General features: G+C 37.4%; 1 protein-coding gene across 8 annotated transcripts in view; it reads right to left on the reverse strand.

Moving 5' to 3' along the window:
• The window catches only part of LOC115216530 (ATPase MORC2), a 161388-nt gene that overhangs the window by 74315 nt on the left and 62580 nt on the right, over positions 1-24493 (reverse strand). For all 8 annotated transcript variants that reach the window (XM_036502786.1, XM_036502764.1, XM_036502766.1 and 5 more), the window contains exons 17-26: positions 23419-23522; positions 22250-22355; positions 21220-21313; positions 19833-19871; positions 17385-17600; positions 13921-14112; positions 11796-12419; positions 9894-9975; positions 5788-5830; positions 1356-1445 (exon numbers count right to left, since the gene is read on the reverse strand). In XM_036502786.1, coding sequence (XP_036358679.1) covers positions 1356-1445; positions 5788-5830; positions 9894-9975; positions 11796-12419; positions 13921-14112; positions 17385-17600; positions 19833-19871; positions 21220-21313; positions 22250-22355; positions 23419-23522 — 1590 coding nt within the window. The remainder of the gene's footprint in view (positions 1-1355; positions 1446-5787; positions 5831-9893; positions 9976-11795; positions 12420-13920; positions 14113-17384; positions 17601-19832; positions 19872-21219; positions 21314-22249; positions 22356-23418; positions 23523-24493) is intronic.

Consider the following 24493-nt stretch of genomic DNA (forward strand, 5'->3'; position numbering starts at 1 on the left):
AGGTATCAACAAGCAACAAATACTCTATGCATCACCCTCTAACCAACAATGCAAGCCTAAAACAGCAATACAGTTATAACATGTAACCTTTAACGATGACATAGATTCTTTTATTTGTTTCAGTCATTTGACTGCAGCCATGCTGGAGCACTGCCTAGAGTCAAGCAAATTGACCCCAGGACTTACCCTTTGTAAGCCTAGTACTTATTCTATCAGTCTCTTTTGCCAAACCGCTAAGTATATATATGACAGGCTTCTTTCAGTTTCCATCTACCAAATCCACTCACAAGGCTTTGGTCAGCCTGAGGCTATAATAGAAGATACTTGCCCAAGGTGCCACACAGTGGGACTGAACCTAGAACAATGTGGTTGGTAAGCTAGCTACTTACCACACAGCCACTCCTGCATCTGATCAACTTAGATTTCTAATGTTATGAATTATCATTATTGGATGACCTAGACAAGTAAATATCTTGCTCTAAGTCACATTCACCACACACACACTCCCCCTACCACCATCCATATATATGCAACATGAACACCCTTGATGTTTCAAGAAACTACTTCTATGTGTTAACAATAACATCTGGAATATTATCATGGCTCAGAAATATGTCACTTCTAACAAGTACAATACAAGTCTAAACATAATAAAATATCACTCCCAAGAGCAGAAGAAAGCTAAACTTTAATTTACAGCTGGTCTTTTTTAAACTGAAATTTTTTTTAAAACTTATATGATGATGATATGATGATATCTGCTAATAATGTGGAAGAGATTAGCTGTAAAAAAATGCTACAGCTAGTTACCCCTAATGTACACACACACAAAGAATAAACACTTGCTTTTAGGTACTTTTGTGAGAATACCTAAAAGTGAAGGTTCGTTGCCTGGTGGTTAGGATGTTGTAGTCACAATGACAAAATCTTGGTTTCAATTTCTAACCAGGACAATGCATCTTATTCTTGAGAATAACACTTCACATGCTCCAGTCCACTCAACTGTAAATGTCTATCCCTGCAATGGACCAGCATTCCATTCAGTGGGGATGTTGTAACTTCTGTTACTCATACACCTTGGAACCCAGGTAACCAGCCCCGCTGAGTCCAAAGACTCAAGACAGTACTTTCAGTTTACTGTATTCCTGTGGGATACTCTTTAGTAAAAAAAAAAGTAGGAAACTATATCTCCACCAGTAACAAATAGCTGTTGCTTAATATTAGATAAGAAGCTGGTTAAGTCCACAAACAATAGACCCTATTCAAGAGGCATTGAGAATCCAGGCAATTCTAATGCACTAAAAGTCTATCACACTCTATTCAGTAGATTTGTAGTCAAACATGTTTTAACTTACCATTTATCATATTTGTCCCTTGGATAAGTATCAAACTTTATTTTTAATTTGCCATCTGAAGAGTTGATTTTAATCACAGTTCCAGAAAACCTGTACAAGAGATTCAATAAAGGTACACTATGTAACAAACTGGCAGAGATAACATATCAATGTTGCCGAGTAGCAGCATTTGTTAAGTGATTTTGTGTGTATTGTTACAGGTGGCCTGAAGTCAAACAGTGCACATGTTAATACACATATTAATACATATTAATGTGTAAATTCTAAATTCAGAGTTTAACAAACATCAGAACTGTAGTACAGAGGGTGAAGTCTAGAAGAGAAGTGTTCACCAAAAGAAATTTCTCCAAGCTATTATTAATTATTAATTATTATTATTATTATTAATTATTATTATTATTAATTATTATTATTATTATTAATTATTATTATTATTATCGAATAAAAGAAAGAATTCAAGAAACTGGAAAGATTTTCCTTTAGCTAAGTCTGGGATGAGCATTTTCAGACACTAACTTATACTAATAAACTAGTAACAGAGATCACTTACACTTCAATCAACCCCCTAAATTACGTTCAATTGATAGAAGGAAAAGTGATCCACTAAACAGAAAAGGCGGCAAGCTGGCAGAAACGTTAGCACGCCAGGTAAAGTGCTTAGCGGTATTTCGTCTGCCGTTACGTTCTGAGTTCAAATTCCGCTGAGGTCGACTTTGCCTTTCATCCTTTCAGGGTCGATAAATTAAGTACCAGTTACGTATTGAGGTTGATGTAATCGACTTAATCCCTTTGTCTGTCCTTGTTTGTCCCCTCTATGATTAGCCACTTGTGGGCAATAAAGAAATAAGAAACAGTGTCATTAAAACTGACTCCTCAGTTTTAACACTTCATTCTCTACATTTTCTATAATTTTTTAATATTATTGTTAACCTCTTTGCTATTTTAATGTATTACTTTTAAACATAAACTTGATAGTCAAAACAACTTCCTTGCTATATCTGTTTTTAATCAACGATCTAAGGGAAACAACTCTAACCATACCACAAACATGGAATATTATCTACATAGAAACGAAAATAGCTTGTATGCATTTACAGTTCAAATTCAATGCATTTCATCGACTTCAATAAAAAAATTATATCTATATTAAACTCGTCTTGATTAGAAACTAGCTCTTAAAATATGTATTCAATAGATGAGTGACCCGAGTAACCAACAATGACGATTTACCCCTTATTAACACAAGCCATGAAAGTTATGAACTTATTAATGAGCTGGTCAATGCCCTCCCCATCCCCCGATTCCACCTAAGCAATAAGGGAGATAATTCTTACACTACCAATAAACAAAAATGTCAATATGAAGTTTTTGAGCAGAGACAAAATATTGGTTTCAAATTTTGGTACAAGACCAGGAATTTCGAGAGAGCTGAGTAAGTCGATTACATTGACTCCAATGCTCAACTGGTACTTATTTCATCGACCCGGAAAGGATGAGAGGCAAAGTCGACTTCGGCGGAATTTGAAATCAGAACGTTAAAACGGACGAAATACTGCTAAGCATTTTTTGCCTGGCGTGCTAACGATTCTGCCAGCTCACCACCTTTGGTTGAGACAAACTACTGAATCGTGTAAATCAGTAGTCTTCAACCGGGGTCCATAAGAGATTTTTATTTATTTTTTTCTTTTAAAATTTACCTGCAATAAATTAGTTAAACGTCTACAATACACAGACTATTTTAATAATTATTTTATACAATTCCTAATAATATTTAATTATAAAAATATAATAGAATTTTTTAAACATCACATGGCTAGGAGGGTCTGTCAGTGTAAAATAGGAAACTAAGGGGTCCACAGATAAAAAAAAAATTGGTTGAAAAATACTGGTCTAAGTCAACTCTACTTAGATACGTTTTTACTTATTCAACAAATTCCATAGATATCTAAGTTCAATAACAACAACTATAATAACGATGATAATGTGATTTCTTGCTTAGCAATAAGTCTAAACAGCTACATACAATAAAGAAGTCAACTGAACAGGCACATCAGAATAGGCACATCAACCCTCTTCAAAGAGACAAAAGACAAAAATCTACCCCAGAGAGATTTGAAATCAGTATGTAAAAGAACAAAACTGAATAGTGCTTACTAATTTTGGCACAAGGCCAACAATTTTGCGGGAGAAGATAAGTTGATTGCAGTGACCCCACTACTCAACTGGTGCTTATTTTATTGACCCTGAAGAGATGAAAGGTAAAGTCGACCTTGATGAAATTTGAACTCACAACAATAAGGTTAAAATGCTGCTAAGCATTTTTTTTCCTGGCATGCTAATGATTCTGCCAGCTTGCTACACTTAGTCTAATATTGGGGAATATAAGCCATTCAATGGGAAAAAATGGGTATTAGTACATGTGGGAATTGAACCCACACCTTTTATTTTCACAATAAGTGTACTGACCAATTAGACCAACTTACCCACCTAAATATTAAAAAAGATATTAGTCTGATGTTTTACCATTTTTGCCTATTAAGAAGATGCAGTAGCATACTGGATATTGATTCTATCAACTTTCTCTTGCTCCCCACTTACAAATGTATAGCTTTGACAAGAGATTAATGATTGTTAATATTGTTGTTTAGATCTGAGCTCTGATCAAGCTAACTATGAAATATAATTATAGCTGTTACAGCATAAAAGCCTTAATCAGCTTGGAGCAAGCAAGCTTATGGTGTTTAGGTAACTGATAGAATGCACAACAGTTAGCCAATAATCCAGCAGCTGATATACTGTAGTTTAGTGCATTGGGTCTCGAGATCACACTGTGCATTGTAATACAGCACTTGAGTTGCAATGTGGTCATTAAGATATATTACAGTAGCCTAGACTGCATCTAAAAGAAAACCCTTCAAGTGATTGGCAAAGATTCACACCCCAAAAGGTAACAATCTACTCAACAACAAAAACAGATCTTATAAAGGATTCAGAAAGAAAGTACCACCCTATTAAAAGTTAAACTGAATAAACTAATTATCGTGGAAAGTACCAGTAAGAGATCCTTATCAACCAAGATAAAGTTTGAAGGAAATATTAGCCATTTTTTCTACTTTCCAAAGGTAAGCAAACAGCAAATAACAGTTGCTACCCAAGGACAAAAATCATATTACAAACTGTAATGCTTTTGGGAAAAAGTAATGATGATTACAACCATCTCTTAACCCTTTAGCATTTAAACCAACCATATCCGGCTCAGATATTCTACCTATTTTACATTCAAACTGGTCAGATCTGGCCTCTTGTGCCTACCCTACAATGTCATTCTAAAAATAATGAATGGCATCTTTGAAATTTTAGAAGTATGAAGTAAAGCATGATTAATTCAAAACAATGTGAATAAATATGCATTATATTTGACAGATTACTCTGAATGCTAAAAGGGGTGAGATTTTAGTTTTCACAGAGAAGGCAACAGGAATATTAGACCAGTATACTTTAATTCATTATAGCAATGTTATAGTTACATAACTCTAGAAATGCATATGCTACATACAAAAAAATATTTTTAAAAAAAAGGTACTGATGAAATTATTATCATTTTGCGACTATATATAGACACAAATAAGGTGGAGAATTATAAGCATATATAATACTTAGCAACATTTCTTCCATCTCTATGCTATGAATTCCAATTCTGTTGAGATTAGCTTTTACTTTCATCCTTTTATGGTCAATAAAATAAGTACCAGTTGAACACTGGGGTCTGTGTAATTGTCTAACCCCTCCTCCTAAAACTATTGGCCATGTGTCAAAATCTGAAACAATTATGTTGAGTCAATATTAAATTTTTCCACTTTTTATGTAATATTGTATGTTTTTTCTAAAATCAGCCAAACAACAAAGAGACTTTAGTGGGAAACCAGATGATTATTATGGATTGGACAGTGAAATTATTAGATCGTACATTATTTAGTAATTACCTCAAAAATTTTGAGGTACCATGATGCCAGAAAACACAACAATTCCTTCATAATATACTACCTTAAGAGAGAAAAGTTGAATAATATATTCCTAAATAGGCTATGTGAGAGAAAAAACATAGAAATAGTCACAGATAGAACATTTTTGATCATAACGCAACTTGATAAGTGCTGATCTGAAACAAGAGAAAACATAAAAATAACTTCCTCATAAACAAAATTGAAAATGCTTTAAATTAATGCCAATAAAATAATTTCCCCAACGAAATAAAAATATTCAAAGCATAACTTCAGTTTTAGATAATCACCATCACTTTTCTTAGAATCCCTTCTTGTTATTTTACTACTGAGTCTTCAGTAGAAAAATATAAACAGAAGGTTTGGGGGGAAAAAAACTGTCTTAAAGGAAATAAATAAAAAAGAACTTTTGTGAAAAATTGCAAACTTACCATCGGCCATTGACAAGTGCTTCAACTTGGGTGTTTACTTCCACTATAAAATGGAAAAACATGTAATTGTTAGCAATTTGCTACATAAGCCTTATCATTTCTTTTCAAAAATGGATTGTATTCAATAAATTTGACCCCAATATGTTACTAACGATTACCTTATGAATTGGTGATGGGGTTAAGTAGAATTTCACATTTTCTATGCAGAAACCCAGCCACCACAACAGAATTGAGATCCTAAAATCAAGGTTCTACATAAAAAGCATTGGTGTGGGTGCCAGTGTCACATAAAAAGCACACAGTACACTCTGTGGGTGGTTAGCATTAGGAAGGGCATCTAGCCATAAAAATCACACCAAAACAGACTTTGGGACTATAGTGGCTTCTGGCCTTGCCAGTTCCTGTCACGTTATCCATCCCATGCCAGCATGGGATGATGATGTGTGCTGTGAATCACATAACATAAGGAAATCACTAAAAAATAGACATGACAAAGCCTATCTCTCTCTAAACTATACTTATGATGAGCTGAACAGTATTTCAAGTTAACAAAACATTCATCATTTAAAACTGTTCTTACAACTTGTGCAAAAGTAAGCTTTACTACCTACTTAAAGCTAAATTGGCATAGACATTAGCATGAAATATCGTAGAAAATCTCAATTCTGATGATGAAAGAATGTGAAACTTGGGTGGATAGTACCCTGCCTCATTGAGTTAGTTGTCTGCAATTTATAGAGGCACAATACTTTTCTATCACCTGCACCAATCCTTCTATCTCATATGCAAATACTATTGGCTTGTTTTGACTAAGACACAGAAGTTCTATATTTTAAACTTTTTCCTCTTGAGACCTAACCCCTTATTCTGCAATGAAGAGAACTTTTATATAACAGTTCACCTAAGGCAAAATGATTCATGTTTATAGCTTAGTCAGATCATGTACCAATATCAGATAAGGTAGTTCCAAATATAATTGCTTAAAATTTAACTATATTACATTGGACTTTAACTCTTTTTTTCTTTTCTTTTTTGCGTTTCAACAACTCTTTCCTTTGTTAACAAATACTGTATTTTCCAGCATACAAGTTCACATAGTATATCATGTCAACATGTAGTATAAGCATTCAAACATTGTCACTATATTTCCAACTCCTGCTGCATTTCACATGGAATTTTTGGTCCTCCAAATTCGATCTGCTTTTATTTTCTTTCTTTTTTTTTTTTTTTTTTTGCTGTAAATTTGGGTCTGAAAATTTTGACTTGTGTACCAGAAAATACAGTACATATTTTTCTGTGTGCAGACACATGCATCTATTATAAATGAATATAAAACAAAAAGGATATTAAATAATAATAATAATAATAATAATAATAATAATTGTGTACAGTGCTCAGGTGCACTACAACTCATCTAAAGTGTATATATAATCAGGTGTAGTTTCGGCGGATTTCGGAAAGCATGAGGGCCTTAAAAGATGCAGTGTCATGGCAGTCAACAACTGACGCAGGCAGTTTATTCCATGCTTCAGCAACTCTGAGCGTGAAAAAATGTTTCCGAAAGTCATGGGAGCTGTATTGTTTTCTGACTTTGTAGGCATGTCCACGTGTGTTAGACACATGGAGATCAAAAAGGTGTTCAGTGTTGTTGTTGGTGAGGTGGTTGATAACTTGTGGGTGTTTACCAAGTCCGTCGCCAAACGCCGGAGCTTCAGTGAATCCATGCCCAGGGAAACAAGGTGCTCAGAATATGGTAGGTGTCTGATGGAGGGTATGCGTTTGGTTGCACGTCTCTGGACAGATTCCAGGAGGTCAATGTTCTGGCAAGATAGGGGTTCCAAACTGATGATGCGAATTCCAAGTGTGGTCGTACCATAGCTGTATACAGTTTTAAATAGATGGCTGGAGAGCGGCTAACAAAAGACCTGCTGAGTGATGCCAAGACACCCTCGGCCTTCCTGACAATCTTAGAGATATGCTTTGACCAACGCAAATCACTGCTGACAGTGATGCCTAGGTCACGCTCGCAAGAGGATTTCTTGATATCAGTGTTGTGGAGGGAGTATGTGAACGCAGGGTTTTCTCCCAAAATGCATGGTGGTACACTTGTCCACAGCCAGTTTCAGTTGCCAGTCTGTGATCCATTGCTGCATTGTGTCTAGGTCTGATTGCAGGAAAGAGTTGTAGACATCAGGATCTGTCCTCTTGATTTCAAGGTACAGCTTGATGTCGTCTGCATATTTCAATACTGTGGCATTCTTTAAATTGGCATCTATGTCGTTAATGTATGCCACAACAAGAGGGGACCAAGGACAGATCCCTGTGGTACACCCGATGACATCTCATATGGTGTAGAGTGCTGTCCTAGAACTGTGACTACCTCCTTTCGGCTGAGGATGAAGGATTTCAACCAGTTAAAAAGGTCATCCCCCACACCCATTGCAGAGAGTTTCACCATAAGCCTTTTGTGTGGCACAGAGTTGAAAGCCTTAGCAAAGTCAAGGTAGACAACATCACCCATGAGCCACTGTCAGTAATCTGAGTAATGTCCTCGAGGAACTCGACAAGCTGGTCACTGCAGCTGGAGTTAGGGACAAATCCATATTGTGAGGGTCAGATGAGACTGTGAGAGCTCCAGAAGTTCCAGAGTGTTTCTCTGACACACGATTCCATCAGTTTTGCAATACAGCTAGTGAGACTGACTGGGCGATAGTTGACAGGTGATGTGCGGTCGCCCTTTTTGAACAGAGGAATGACACTGGCAGTTTTCCACTGCTCTGGAGTAGCACCATTGTTGAGACAGTACTGGAAGAAAATAGAAAGCTGGTGTAAAAGGAAGTGCCTGCCACGTTTGAGAAGCAGGTATGTAACTCCATCGAGACCAGGGGAGGCATAGTTGCGCTTATTTTGAAGGTGACGTCGCAGCATTGCAGGTGTAAATCCATAGTTGTTATGGAGTTTGCTGTTAGTGATGGTGAAGATGGTACATTTTGACTTTCAACAGTGAATATGTTTGCATAGCACTCGGCAATGAGTTCTGCGCATTCCTTGGGGTCGTCAGTGATCTGGTTTGTGTGAGGGTTGCGAAGAGGGCCCACTGGAGAGTGAGGTCTCTGCTTTGAGTGCACATATTTCCAGAAAACCTTGCTGTCAGGATTGGCTGCTATGCACTGTTCAAATTCAAGCACTGCTTTTTTTGTCACTTGCTTGAGATGGTTGGAGGATTTATTCCGCTTCTTCCTGTTGGTGTCTGATTTATGCAACCTGTATTCCCGTTCAGCAGTCCGGGCTTTGGTATACTTAAATAAGCATCCTTCTGTCTTATATGGATTCATTTGTTTAACTGACACATCTCATCTTGTAGAACAGAAAATTTATTTTACAAATTTCCCATCTCTTTTTCCATTCTAGCAGTAGGTGGAATAATTTTCCAAATTCTGAACATTTGCATATTGCAGGTGCAAGCCTTTTTTGTAACTTGATGAATTTCCAATACATAACCAACTATTAATCATGAAACTGAAGTGTCACTTATTTAGGCAATATGAAATAAGTAATTTGTCTTGTGGCCTGGAAAATTGAGTGAAGATAGTGATGTTGCTGTTTAGCCCCAGGTCCACTCTGACTGAGCAGACCTATGATAAAAGTATTTAAGTAGTGACTATCTATTTCATTTTTCAGGTAGTGTACCTCCAGGACATTATCAAATGTCTCCTCCTCCTTTTAAAACACTAGAGAATGACTTCAGGGAAAATTGGTTGCTATTTCTAGCAGACAGCAACTGCATAAAGGTTCCCTTATTAAAATGAAGATAGAAATGTAAAAGTTGTAAACATTTTACATAATCCATCAAATGGGATAGTCATAGGTAGTAGGCTCTAAATTCATTTTGAAAATTAGGTAAAATATGTCATTATTCTGACTGAAATACAGAAACCATTTAGATTTCATAATGCACAGATTATCTTTATCATGAGAAAATATCCCAAAAATAAAACTTGCTCATAATAATCCAAGTATGCTTTCATTTGTAGAACCATCATCCAAGCCATGTTAACTTGGAACAACACTGAAATCAATAACTAATAATCAATAATTCTACTTACTAGGTACTGCATCAGACATGTCAGGTTCATCTGTACTGGGTTCAGCTGCAGCAAACTCAGGTTTTTCAGAATTTCGTTTGATCTGGAATATTAATAAATCAACAGAAACTCACACTACTACAATTATTAGTCAAAACCACTAATTTCATTTTGTTTACCTAGATATAATGAGCGAGTCTTCTCTTTCTAATCTTATAACCTATGAACTTAATTCCCTCACTTCCTACAATTTTAATTATCTTTTTCTTATGGTTTCTCAGAAGTTACATAGTTTTGCAGCTGGGGTTGTGAGATTCTTCCCCTTCACTGCTAAAAGCTTCTTGTAACAAGTTGTTGGTATCATTGCTTCCGTTAATGATTGATTTCAATTCAGTTATTACTAAGTGAGTCACCTGTTTAACCAACATGTATCAGTTCTATATTTAACCCTACTCATACCAACCTGTCTGAAACCACCCCTGGTTCTTTGATATAAACTTCCTGTCTTAGAGTGATCAAAATTGAAAACTTTCCAACAGAATTTCATGTCAATTTATGTTCAAAATAAAGACAAAGTTATTTCATTAAATTCTTCATTATTTTCAAAATTAATTTAAACAAAGACAGTGTATTTCAACAGAAATCATCACCATCATCATCATCATTTAATGTCCGCTTTCCATGCTAGCATGGGTTGGACGATTTGACTGAGGACTGGCGAACCAGACTCCAATCTGATCTGGCAGAGTTTCTACAGCTGGATGCCCTTTCTAACGCCAACCACTCCGAGAGTGCAGTGGGCGCTTTATGTGCCAGCGGCACAAGGGCCAGTTTGGTAACTCTTCTATCTTAATTGTTTTGTTTACCTAGCTTTTAAAAAAGCTTTTCTCTCATTACATGAATGGTTTGCAAGACACACGTGAGTCATTAACAAAAGTGCTATTGGTAACAAATTCAAGGAAGTGGCTTTGATTCTTTGCTGAATTTCTTGTGGTCATCATTACTATCATGATGACCTGTTTAGATTCTTGACAGACCATAGGCCTTTCACAGTAGGTCTTCCAGTATATTCAGTCCAGTGCTCTTTTTTTTCGTTTTTTAATGGGTTTCATGTCACCACTTATCTTCAATTCCTTTCTCTGCTGATCTCTGCCAAGTGATCATCAAGCATTCTGCCTCTCTTTTCCCCTTTTGAGTTCTAACCTAAGGCTTACCTTGCTATACATCTCTCTGGTTTTCGTAACATATGATCAACTTTGTCTCTATTTACGTCCAAATAATAATTTCCTCTCAAATCAGTGATTAGCAATTTAATCTTCAACACAGATTACAGCAACCCAAAAATGAATTTAATCAACAGTTGATATCAATTCTAAAGCTGTAAGAATTGTTCTAATGTTCTAACTTCACAAAGAAGAAATGTACAAAACCCTTGAAAAATAAATCAGTAAGTGTTACTAACATGTAAACAATACTGGATATAGCAGCCGTGGGTTATCATTTCTCCTGAAGCATAAGAGTTCCCTGAGCAAGACTCTTCTATCAGTGTCAGTTTATGTAATTTACTATACAGAAATTGCACAGGTGCTGTGTTTGAGAAAGAGACAGACAGACAGGCATGTGTGTGTGTGTGTGTGTGTGTGTGTGTGTGTGTGTGTGTGTGTGTGTGAGAGTGTGTGTGTGCGCACGCATGTGTGTGTGCGTGTGTGCGCGCGCTTATATATTAGTGTAAGATGGAAAATGGTGTATTTCATTAACGATTCTTTGCAGTATTCACATCGCACTGAGTTATCTCCCTTCACACCAAACCTCACTTTTCATTTTTGCAACATACAATGGCAAAATACTAGGGTCCAATCAGATAGAAGATAAACTGAAGAATAAACATACAAGATAAATTTACAGAAGTGTATTAATACTTACATAGTCTGATGAGATCGCTTGGCCATTTGTAGGGAAATCCATTTCCGATTCCATGGATAATACCATGTTACTGTCTGAAGGTGAACTGCTTGTATCAACTTCTTTTTTGAGTACAATATTGTCTTTGACCTCAGAGACTGGTTTCGTAGAGTCAGCACTAGAATTTACTTCTGACCATTGATTAGAGTCTTTTCCACTATCTAAATCTTGCTCATCATCATCATCGCCCGTGCCCTCATCAACTTTGCTCTCCTCTTTCTCCTTCCCCTTCTCCTTTTTCACAGCTGACTTGACACTTCCTTCACTACTACTTTTACCATTTTCTTCCTCCCAGTCAGAGTCCATATCTACATTATTGCTGCTGTCTTCTTCATCATCATCAGCTTCTTCAGTGACCACTGTAATTATGGGTCGTTTCTCTTTTGCCTTAAAGCTGCTGCTGACTTGTTTCTTTTCCTCTACTACGTCTCTACGGTTTTCTTCTTCCAATTTGGCTTGTCGCCGAGATTTCTTGGTTGGCACAACCACTTCTTCTTCATCGTCATTAAAGTCAGAGTCATCTTCATCATCATCATCTTCATCATTCCAAGCTGATCTGCGCTTGGACTTTGGTTTTTTCTTTGTCTGAAATAAAATGGCAATAAAAATGTGCATGGTTATTGAGAAATACTACTGGAGAAGACAGATAAATAAAGACAGATGTAGGAAAATAGAGGAAAGTGAGGGAATAAAGAGCTCAAACAGATAGGCATGTAGGTTGATATATTAACCTAAATATACATACATATAGTGTGTAAATGAAATTATAACATCAATTTATCTGTATAAGTAAATATATAGTGACAGATGTTGAGGTGGTTGTGTAGTTAAGAATTTGCTTTCCAATCACAAGGTTTCAGGTTCAGTCCAACTGTGTTGAAACTCAGACAAGTGTCTTCTACTATATCTCTAGCTGATCAAAGCCTTATGAGTGGATTTGATCGATAGCAACTGAAGAAGCTCATTGTGTGTGTGTGTGTGTGTGTGTGTGTGTGTAGAGGTAGTAAATAGCTTCCGTTATGTAGGTAACCAAGTTAGTAGTGAAGGTGGGTGCTCCTAGAGCGTAGCTGTGAGAATAAAATTAGAATGAGCAGAGTTCAGAGAGCTCCTACTCCTGCTGACAATAAAGGGCCTCTCTCTCAGAGTGAAAGGCAGATTGTTTGATGCCTGTGTGTCAACAGCTATGCTGCATGGCAGTGAAACATGGACTGTGACCGCCAAGGACATGCGTAGGCTTGAAAGAAATGAAGCTAGTATGCTTCGCTGGATGTGCAATGTCAGTATACATGTTTGACAGAGTGTAAGCATCTTGAGAGAAAAGTTAGGCTTAAGAGGAAATCAGGTGTGGTGTGTAAGAGTGATGACTGTGCTGGTATGATCATGTGATGCGTATGGACATGGACAGCTGTGTGAAGAAGGGTTGATCTGTAACTGTGGAGTGACCAAGGAAGATATGGAACAAGGTGGTAAAGCATGATCTTTGAACTTTGAGCCTCACAGAGGCAATGACTAATGACCAAGACCTTTGGCGATGTGCTGTGCTTTAGAGAACCTGTCAAGCCAAGTGCACCTGTGCTGGTGACATGTAAAGAACACCTTTCAAGCATTGGGCCTCACGGAGGCAAAGTGGCTGAGTTCCTTTCAAACGTTGGGCTTCATGGAGGCAATGACCAAGACCATTGGCATTATGTCTTGCTTGAGAAGAAGACCCATCAAGTTGGGCAAAATCGCAGTCGTGGAAGATACCAGTGCCATGCCAGTGGCACATAAAAGCACCCTGGTGTCATGAAAATGGCACCCATGCCAGTGACATGTAAAAGCACCTATTACACTCTCGGAGTGGTTGGCATTAAGAATGGCATCTAGTTGTAGAAAACCATGCCAAATCAGACTGGAGTCTGGTGCAGACTTCCAGTGTACCAGCCCAATCAAACTGTCCAACCCATGCCAGCATGGACAACGGACATTAAATGATGATGATTCATTATAACCATTCAGCCATATACAAAACAAATATTTTCAGAGTTAAATATTAAGGAGATATATACAGAGAGAAAGATATGGTTAGCTAGATCAGTAAACTTACCTTTTTAGTCGGTACTTTTGGTCGGCGATTATTTGCAGTGGAAGACTTCTTACTTTTGGCTTCTTCGATAGCAGCAGCTCGACGCTCAGCATAGACCTGTGCTGCAGTACGTGCCATTGATCGTTTGGGAGGTTGCAGAGCTTGTTCCCTTGCTCGGTAAGAACTAACAAACACTGTGGAACCATCTTGGACCTAAGAGAATATTTTTTAAAATGTAACTACATCAACTTTTAGCAACCAGAGCAAAACGTCTGAGAGTATAAGCACTAATATGAAAAAAAAGAATGTCTTTTAAAATAGCCTGTCAGGTTTACCTAATCCACTCAATGAAAGAAGCCCATCATATATATATAAATATATATATCATCAATGTATGTGTGTGTGCTTTTGTTTGTGTATGTGCATGTATCTACTTGTCTTGACATCGTCTGATAGTTGTAAACAGGTGCCACTGTCATACAAGCAGTGTTCTTTATCCTATCTTCCTTGAAAATATGTCTGTCCCCGGGGAAATATTTATGTTACAAGGAAATAAGTGGGGGATGATGACAAGAAGAGCATATGCCCCAATGAATTCCATCCAACCTATACAAGCATGGAAAAGTGGACAACAGTGACAGCAATAAATCAAATTACTTTTTTGGTAAGGGCTTTGAACTATCTCGGGTTTATATTTGACGTATTTATTTATTGTTAATGATCTGTGAAGAAAGATATCTAAAAAAAAAAACATTTGAACTCTCACTTCTTCTGGATCACCATCATCATCATTATTTAACATCCATTTTCCATGCTAGCATGAAATGGACAGTTTGACAGGAGCTGACCAGACTCCAACTGTTTGGTTTGGCATGATTTCCATGGCTTGATGCCCTTCCTAAGGCCAACCACTTTACAATGTACTGGATGCTTTTTACATGCCACCAGCACAGATGAATTTACGGAGCACAAGTGCATTTTACATGACACCGGCACTTGCAAGGACATGCTTGGATGGCTGCGATTTTGCTTAGCTCAATGTGTCTTCTCAAGTACAGCAAATTGCTATAGCTCTCAGCCCTTTGTCCTTTCCTTAGTGAAGCCCAGCATCTGAAGATTCTCGCTCACCACTTCATTCCATGTCTTCCTGGGCCTACCCCTCCCTACATTCAAAATCAATGGTTCCCAAAGCTTGTGCTGCTACCTCCAGTAGACATTGGAACTGCTTAATAGGGCATTATACAAATATTCCAAACAGGCATTTGGTATATTGCTATACATGTGGAATTGCTTGAGTGTGACCCACTCTTCCAGTTAATACCATTTTGTAAATGGATGGTGACAATGTGTGTAAAGCAACAGGAGCAATGGAAAGAAAAAAACTAGAAATCATCATCATCATCATTTAATGTCCATTGTCCATACTGGCGTGGGTTGGACGGTTTGACCAGGGCTGGCAAGCTGGAAGGCTGCACCAGATTCCAGTCTGATTTGGCATGGAGTCTGGTGCAGCCTTCTCTTAAACTAAACCACTAAGCCCAGACTTTCACTTCTAGAGCTGTATCCCTCAGGAACTCCTTCCCCATTTAAAATATTTGCCAACAACACTAAAATAACACTTCATGAAAATATTCTTCTAAGAGGATTGACATGAGTGGCTTCTGAAGATGGGAGGCAACTGAGATAATTGTAAAATCTTCAACAATACATTATGTTTATTTACCAAAGGACCAGTATTGTGCAACTGAAAAGCTCATTATCAGATAGTATTTAATCTATAGTAGGGAGAGCAATGATAAAGTTATGGTCATATAACATTAACTTTGGAGTAGGTTAAATAAAGTTTGAACCTTCAAAACTACTACTGACACACTTTGGGATATTATTTGTCTTAGACTACCTATAAGCAGACAAGTGCGGTTTCAACTGTATAGTGAAGGTCAGAATAAAAAAAATGCGCTTCCTTAGTCAAAAATATATTTAACCTTTTATTTAACATTTAGATCATCCTGTCAAATCATCATCATCATCGTTTAACGTCCGTTTTCCGCGCTAGCACGGGTTGGACGGTTTCGACCGGGGTCTGGGGAGCTAGGGACTGCCCTAGGCTCCAGTCTAGTCTGGCAGTGTTTCTACAGCTGGATGCCCTTCCTAACGCCAACCACTCCGCGAGTGTAGTGGGTGTTTTTTACGTGCCACCTGCACAGGTGCCAGAGGGGTCTGGCATCGGCCACGTTCAGATGGTGCTTTTTATGGGGGGGGGGGGGGTGCAGAAATATAGGGGAGCACCAGTGGGGAGGGGTGGTTCAGAGAAATGATGACAGGTTCTAGGCAAGTAGAACGTAGGATATCAAGAGAGGGGTAATGCATGGTAAAATAGCGTATTGAAGAGGGGGCTTCGAAAAGTAGACACCTATAATGGTGGTGGGAGAAGCGACATCCGGTATTGGTGGTGGGCAAGGGCGGGTGCACCGGGAATATGCGAAGGTTGAACTTGACGGGCTGGCTTAAAAATGCTCTTAGCAATGGAAGGGGGGAAAGGAAGAGGGGGGATGGCAGACAACGTAAAAGAGGGAGAGAGAGAAGGGAATAGTGGAACCCCGCGAAAATGGGCCGCCATTGAAAAAAAAAAAAAAAAACCCTGTATGGAGAAATAATATGCAATACGAGGCGAAGCTGAAAATAGTAATAATAATAATAATAATAAGCAAACTGTCGACCGGGGATCAAAGGGACAATACTAATACTAATAATAATAGTAATAATAATAAACAGCTCAACCACAACATTAGATTAGAAAGACTCTCTTATCTTGGGAACATTTCGTTCTTCGGCCTGACACGGGAATATGCGAAGGTTGAACTTGACGGGCTGGCTTAAAAATGCTCTTAGCAATGGAAGGGGGGAAAGGAAGAGGGGGGATGGCAGACAACGTAAAAGAGGGAGAGAGAGAGAAGGGAATAGTGGAACCCCGCGAAAATGGGCCGCCATTGAAAAAAAAAAAAAACCCTGTATGGAGAAATAATATGCAATACGAGGCGAAGCTGAAAATAGTAATAATAATAATAATAATAAGCAAACTGTCAACCGGGGATCAAAGGGACAATACTAATACTAATAATAATAGTAATATGTAATGCTTATTTATTCACATTACTTTGAATTAATTATACACCTGGCGTTAGGAAGGGCATCCAGCTGTAGAAACACTGCCAGATCTGACTGGCCTGGTGTAGCCTTCGGGCTTGCCAGACCCCAGTTGAACCGTCCAACCCATGCTAGCATGGAAAGCGGACGTTAAACGATGATGATGATGATCATCATCATCATCATCATCTCATAGCTTTGACATTTCAATGATGTAACTGTTTATTTTTGGAATGACATTGTTAGGTATATAGGAGAAACCAGATCTGACCTGTTTGAACATATAACCAGTTTGTTAGTTTAAAAATTAAGTAAAAAACACACCGAATTTTACTCACTTTATCTGCCACGGTCTTTGATTTACTGCCACGAGCCGCTTCACTACTCTTTTTTTTCCGAATTTCTTCTTTTTTCTGCTCTTCTTCAGCCTTGCGTTTCTCTTCTAATTTTTTCAACCTCTCTCGCTCTTCCTTTTTCTTTTCTATTTCTTCTTCTCTTTGTCTCCTTTCCTCTTCCAATCTTAACTGATTTGATGATTCCACTACTTTTGTGCTCTACAATACAAATCACAACTAATCACAAAATGAAAGTAACTAAGACCTGGTTTCATTTACTATTTGATACCAATGGTCCACAACAATTTTGCTTGTTGGAATGTAAAGGCAGGGTTGGGATACTTTGGGGCACTGAATCCAGATATGACATCAGTTTTTGTTTAACATGTTAGTTGCTAAGCACCACAGACCAGATACACAAAATTAACCATTTTAGTCATCTTAAGAAAACTATGAAAGTATTTGTCATTTTGTATTGTACTGATCAAAAAGTCGCTTGGTGTCCTTAAATAGTTTTGATCATCATCTACACAAAGCTACCATAATTTTCACAACAATAACGTCGCTTGTGTTAGTCTTTTAAAACTGAACTTGCTTCTTGTTATTGTGCCATGTTGTAAAGCAGCCCTTCATAATTATTATTGGTTAATGTTGTTAGCAATGTTAATGGTTATATAATAATAACAAACTTATTGTATATATTGTTCAGGTGCACTACAGCTCATCAGAAAAGGGAGCCAAAAGTGCATGAACAGGACATAGAATAATGCACAGAAAGTGAACAGTGAATGAGTTGTTTAAAAAAAAAGTGGTGGGGACATCAGGTGTACTGTTGGTGAATTTTGGGAAGCATAGAAGTTTTGAAGGATATAGTGTCCTAACAGTTAACAACTGATGTGGGTAGTTTATTTTATGCTTCAGTAATTGTGATCAGGAAAAAATGTTTCCAAAAGTGATGGGTGCCATGTTTTTTTTTTTATTTACAAAATCATGTACATGAGTGTTAGACATATAAAATTCAAAAAGTTGCTCAAGGTTGTTGTTGTTGGAAATATGGTGGATAATCTTGTGGGTGTCTACCAAATCAGTTGCTAGATGTCAGATCTTTAATGTGTCCATGCCCAGAGAAGAAAGACATTCAGAGTATGGTAGATGCCTGATAGCAGGTATTCATCTGGTTGCACATTTCTGAAGTTTCTAGATTGACATGCTGAGCAAGATAGGGTTCCAGACTGGTGATGCAAACTCTACATGTGAATATACCATAGCTTTAAAAAGACAGCTGAAGAGTGGCTGACAAAGGTCTTACTGAATGATACTAACACACTCTTGGCCTTTTTGACAATTTTAGAGATGTAGTTTGTCCAACATAAAATCGTTGTTGACAACGATGCCCAGGTAAATTCACTTGTAGACTTCTTAAGATTGGTGCTGTAGAAGGAGTATGTAAAAGCTGGGTTTTTCCTCCCAAAATACAAAGTAGTTCTTTCATTTATCAACAACACTACAATATTAATTCTTCATTTCAAACAATTCTGTTCATTTAAAACTGTAGTATAGACAATACCCTTTTTTAAAATGACAGTCAAGTAAATTGTTTTACAAAGCCTATACACTATAACCATCTAGTTGCTGCTACATTACAGTGAAATGTTCAGAACAAGATTGTAAGGTAATAAGCTTAATAAGGACAGATACCTACAACACCCTAAAGCATTGACATATATAAAGCAAGAAAATAATTTCCAGATTAACTCCCCCTCCCCCAAACCAAAGTATCTTATGTACATTCGTAAGATACAGAAAGTATCAGCTGATAATTATTAGATGAGAAAGGTTGTAAAGTAAATAAAGTAAATTCTTTTGAAGGCATTGTTACATTTTTTGGTACTAAGAATTTGGCATTTCAAGACCCTAACTTCCAAGAATGGAGGTGAGTAGAGGTTGCAAGAATGTATGGGAGAGTGAGAGATGGGGAATAGGTGAGAAGGTGAAATATAATGAACACGTGCTGAGGGAGCAATAATGCACAAGGAGAGTAAGAAACATACGATGGAGAAGAAGGACAAATAATAAGGTATCTACAGGGCAAAGTAATGTTATATGTGGGTGGAAAAGACAGTATAAGGATAAGGGCCAACCATTGAAAAATATTTCAGCAAGTTAAGTTCCCCAGTCATCTCCAGATATTCTAGAACTATAAAATTTAACTGATACAATGTAAATTAATTAGCATAGAGTCACCATGTCAAAGCAGCAACTATCAATCATAATCAATCAGTGAAAACACTTCTATACTTCGTGTATATATTAATTAATAGATGAATAATTATGCGTCATTAGCAACCAATAATCTCATTCTGTAACAAGTTATTTAATCTAGCTCAATCCAAAAGTAGATTAATACAGCTGCCTATGTAAAATGTATCACTATCCTCCTTTTGTACTCACCTGTAATTTTAGAAGTTTTGCTGTCTTTTTTTTAATATCCTGTAAAAAAAAACAAAGGAAACATCAAATAATGACAAACAAAAACTACAGGTTGTGAAAATATCTTTCTTTTTTTTTTAATATTATCACCATTTAATACCCATAGAAAATAAAACATGCATGCATATACGTAAAGAGTCTCCTTATAAACATAAGACATGAGAAGTTGGTGTTAGGTCAACTTTAATTCAGTAAACTTCAAATCAAATCTATTCCAATCATGACTATTTTTCTTTATAGGAGTTTCAAGACTATATTTAACACTTTTGTTACCATTTTTCTGTTGAAACCCACAATCTTTGTTTCAGCTACTTTTGAAAATAATGAAAAATTTAGTAAAATAACTGTCATTATTAAGCTGATGTTTGGTACATTAATTAACATGAAATTTTGATGAAAGGTTTTAATTTAGATCACTTTAAGCAAAAGCTTCTTTGATAAAACCAGAAGAAGACTTAGGTTGGTTGGTATCAATAGGGTTAAGGTAGCAATTTGGCAGAGTTGTTAGAACATGGGATAAAATGCCTTCCACTTCTCTGCAATGAGTTTAAATCCCACAAAGCTCAACTTTAATTTCCTCTCTACAGGGTTAATAAAGGAAGTACCAATCAAGTACTGGAGTGGATTCCTCTTTCACTCTATTTTTTTCTATTTTGAGAGAATTGTGGGAGGCCATTCACAGTGTCTGTGATATCAAAAAAGATTGGAAGCCCTACAGACACAAAAAAATTCACCAGCATTCAAAAGAGCTACCGACACTCCAAGACTGTATTCTTTCCATTTTTAAGATGGTGGGAGATAATTTGGAGGATTTAGCTGCTACTTCTGAGGGGCTTGTTCATTAACTAGTCAGTGATGTACTGTCTTTCCAAGTGGCAGTAGCTTAGTTAGCAAGGGGTGCAGCTACAACTGCAGCACGGGGAGAGAGGGGGGGGGGTCCATCTACCAGATCCACTCATGAGGCTTTTAGTCAACCTGAGGCTTTAGAAGAAAATACTTGTCCGAGGTACTACATAGTGGGACAGAACCCAAGACCACATAGCTGGGAAGAAGCTTCTTCATGGTGATAATGAAGATTTCTTTCATAGGCCCAAGGCCCCAAATTTTAAAGAAAACAGAGTCAACTATTTCAACCCTAGTACTTGACATGCATATTTTAGGAAAACCTAAGATAAAAGGCAAAGTTGGCTTTGGTGGGATTTGAAGACAGAATGTAAAGAGACGTCACTGAATATTACAATTCATTTAATCCACCATTGGGATGGTGAATTAAATGTTGTCCACAAATAGTAAGAATAACAAACATTTCTTGAAGTAAATCTGCTGATAAAACCTCAAATCAACTTACTTCTTCTAACTCTTTCTGTTTCTGTGCTTTTGATTTCATTTCTTTTTTGAGATAACCTTCAACTATGTTCATTTTCTGTTCTGCAGCTGAGCATCTGCAACAGGAAAAAGGATATTGTACAGGAAATCATGTTCAAAACAGAAATCTACCTAATCCATCTTAAGGCAGAAAAGCTAATAATATCCTTTATAAGTGAACTACCTGGTTTACAATGCAGGTGACTTGGCCATAGCCCACATAACCAGCTGTTTTAAGCATCTCAGCAGTGATTCCTGATGGGCCAGGGGCTTTTCCTGGCTTCAAACCCTTAATTGCTTTATCTACTAGGGAGCTGTCTATTCAGATAGCTGGTATCCTCTAATGGGTCAACATTTGGCAGGCTCTCCTCCTCCCATTCATTCTCCACATTCAGCAGTCTTTCATAATGGCTTCTCCAAGCCTCCTTCTTTTCAGAATCATTAAAAGCAGGTGTGCCATCATCCATGCAGACACATTTCTCTCCTGTGACATCATAATTTTCTCTCACACACTGTCTTGCAATCCGAAATACCTCAGTTCTTTGGTCCTCACATCGCTGGACATTGGCAAACTTTTTTTCTGCTTCGTTCTTGGCTATGTATACCTGCCGCCCAGCCTCCCTTTTGGCTACCTGGTACAGTTCCCTGCTACCTCCACCCTTCCAGGCTTTCCAGGCCTGTTTCTTTGCTCTAATGGCTTTGTCTACCGTACTATTCCACCACTACGTAACTCTAGGTCTGGAAAGGACTTTGCACCAACCACAGACTTGGTCTGTGGCACTCATTATAATTGAGTGAATTAATTATATAATGTAATATCCAATTAAATAATTACACCTGTATTTTATAAAACATTTATTTTGTAATAGTTGGTGACATTTTATACCAATGTGAACAAAACTAAAGCTATGAAAAAGTAATGGCTTGACTGTTTATGATCGTGTGGCAAGCAAAAAAGAAAAGTGCCCAGAATCATTAGAATTTATCAAAATCATGTTCAAGTGAAAACTTACTTGTTGTGTGAAAGATCAGGGTTCATACTACACACCCAGTCATCAGGGAATTCACGACCAACATTATTAGCTGAATAGGGAAGTGTTCGCCACTTCAGGCAAGCATCTAAGGAAAACAAATCAAAGAAAACAATTTTAAGTGTGGAAGGAATACGTTTTTTTAAATCTTTTAAAAATTGATGTCATAAATGTGTATGTAATGTGTGTAATGGATATGAATATACATGGGTACAATAACAAGTATGTTTGTAATTAGATGTACACACCTAATCGTGTTCTGCAAAAAAGCATGTGACACGCTATATTATTGCTGTTGTAGTAGTTGCAGTAACATATGAGGTGGTATTAATAGGTTCCTGGACAAGTTATGTTTAATAAAAAATAACTTATTTACCTAAGTTTTAACATCATCTCCTTCAAAATAGTCACCTTGCGCAGCATGCACCAGTCCTAGTGTTCCCTCCACTTTTCAAATCAGTCCACAGGTGCTAAATCTGGGGAATAGAGTGGGTGCGGAAGCGATAACATGTTTTTGGTGAGAAGCTCACAAGTGAGGAGAGCTCAGTGACAAGGTACAGTGTCATTGTGAAGAATACAATTCTTCGCAATCTACAGATCCAGTCACTTTTGATGAAGGTCTTCCTTCAAACGCTTCAAAACGTCACAGTAGAACTTTCAAGCAATGGTCTGGCTCTGGGACAAATTCTCAATGCATAATACCACATTTCCAGGGGAGCCATGCTCACGGCAGGTTTTCCAGTTTGCTCATCATCTTCCAGGGATGTTCTTCTGCTTATGAAATGCCTGTGCCACCTGAAACATTGCATACAACCTGTTGCCTCATGACTGTAAACTTGCCAAAGTATGCTCAATGTCTCTGTAGCAGAGTTCTTAAGTTTAAAGCAAAATTTCACATTGGTTGTTTGTTCCTGTCCATGACAAAATCACAGACAACAGCATATTTGTGATCACAAAAACACAAATTTCACAACTTGCAAAGTAAACGCAATGATGTCACTTGGCACACTGCCTCGTGAAGGTCACTGCTAGCTCTCACTAAATGCATAACCAGGGGTTGTTGGTGCACTACAGAACTAGTCCAGGAACTTTTTGATACCACCTCGTACAAGAAGTGTAATGAAGTGTAATCTAAAGAGAAAGCTACATACCACACTGAAGAGTAAAACTAACTTGCATCGCTCGTCTTCTGGCATATTTGGCATCTGAAGATGGTTGATCTTTCCATTTTGAGCTGATATAACCAAAATTAGACCTAAGGAAAATCAATGGGAAAATAAGTCTTTTAGAACTATTTTAGAAATGAATAAATGCAATACTGAAATGGTGTTGGATAAATGCTTATCACTCAATGGTGTCTTGTATCTGAAACAGACCTATCTTTATGTGGGTTTTTTTTTTTTTTTTTGCTTCAGTCATAGGGTTGTGGCCTGCTGGGGCACTATCTCCAAGAGTTTTAGTCAATCAAATTGACCCTAGTACTTGTTTTCTTTTTTTGTTTCTTTAAGTTTGGTAGCTATTCTATCAATCTCTTTTGCTAAATCCCTAAGCTACAGGAGGGGTCGTAACCAACACTTGTATTCAAGTGGTGAGGGGCTGACAAACACAGACACACATGTATGGGTTTCCACGCAGTTTCCCTCTACCAAATTCTCTACAAGGCATTATTCATCATGGGGCTATAGTAGAAAACAGTTGCCCTAGGTGCTGCACAGTGGGACTGAACCCAAAATTATGTAGTTGCAAAGTGAGCTTCTTAACCACAGAGCCATGCTGGGAAATGCTTTTACAGAAGATAAAAGCAAAAGCTTCTATATTTCACAACATTAAGCATATAGGTGCAGGAGAGGCTGTGTGGTAAGTAGGGTTCCAGGTTCAGTACCACTGTGTGGCACCTTGGGCAAGTGCCTTCTACTATAGCCTCAGGCTGACCAAAGCTTTGTGAGTGGATTTGGTAGACAGAAACTGAAAGAAGCCTGTCATATATATATATATATATATAATGTATGTGTGTTTATGTTTTTGTGTCTGTGTTTATCCTCCCAACATCGCTTACAACCAATACTGATACATTTACATCCCCGTAACCTAGCAGTTCGGCAAAAGAGACCGACAGAATAAGCTTACAAAGAATAAGTCTTGGGCTCGATTTGTTCGACTAAAGGCAGCGCTTGAGCCACAGTCAAAATGATTGAAACAAGTAAAAAAAAAAAGAATAAAAGAATC

The sequence above is a fragment of the Octopus sinensis genome, linkage group LG1, assembly GCF_006345805.1.
Source record: "Octopus sinensis linkage group LG1, ASM634580v1, whole genome shotgun sequence".
Taxonomy (NCBI): domain Eukaryota; kingdom Metazoa; phylum Mollusca; class Cephalopoda; order Octopoda; family Octopodidae; genus Octopus; species Octopus sinensis.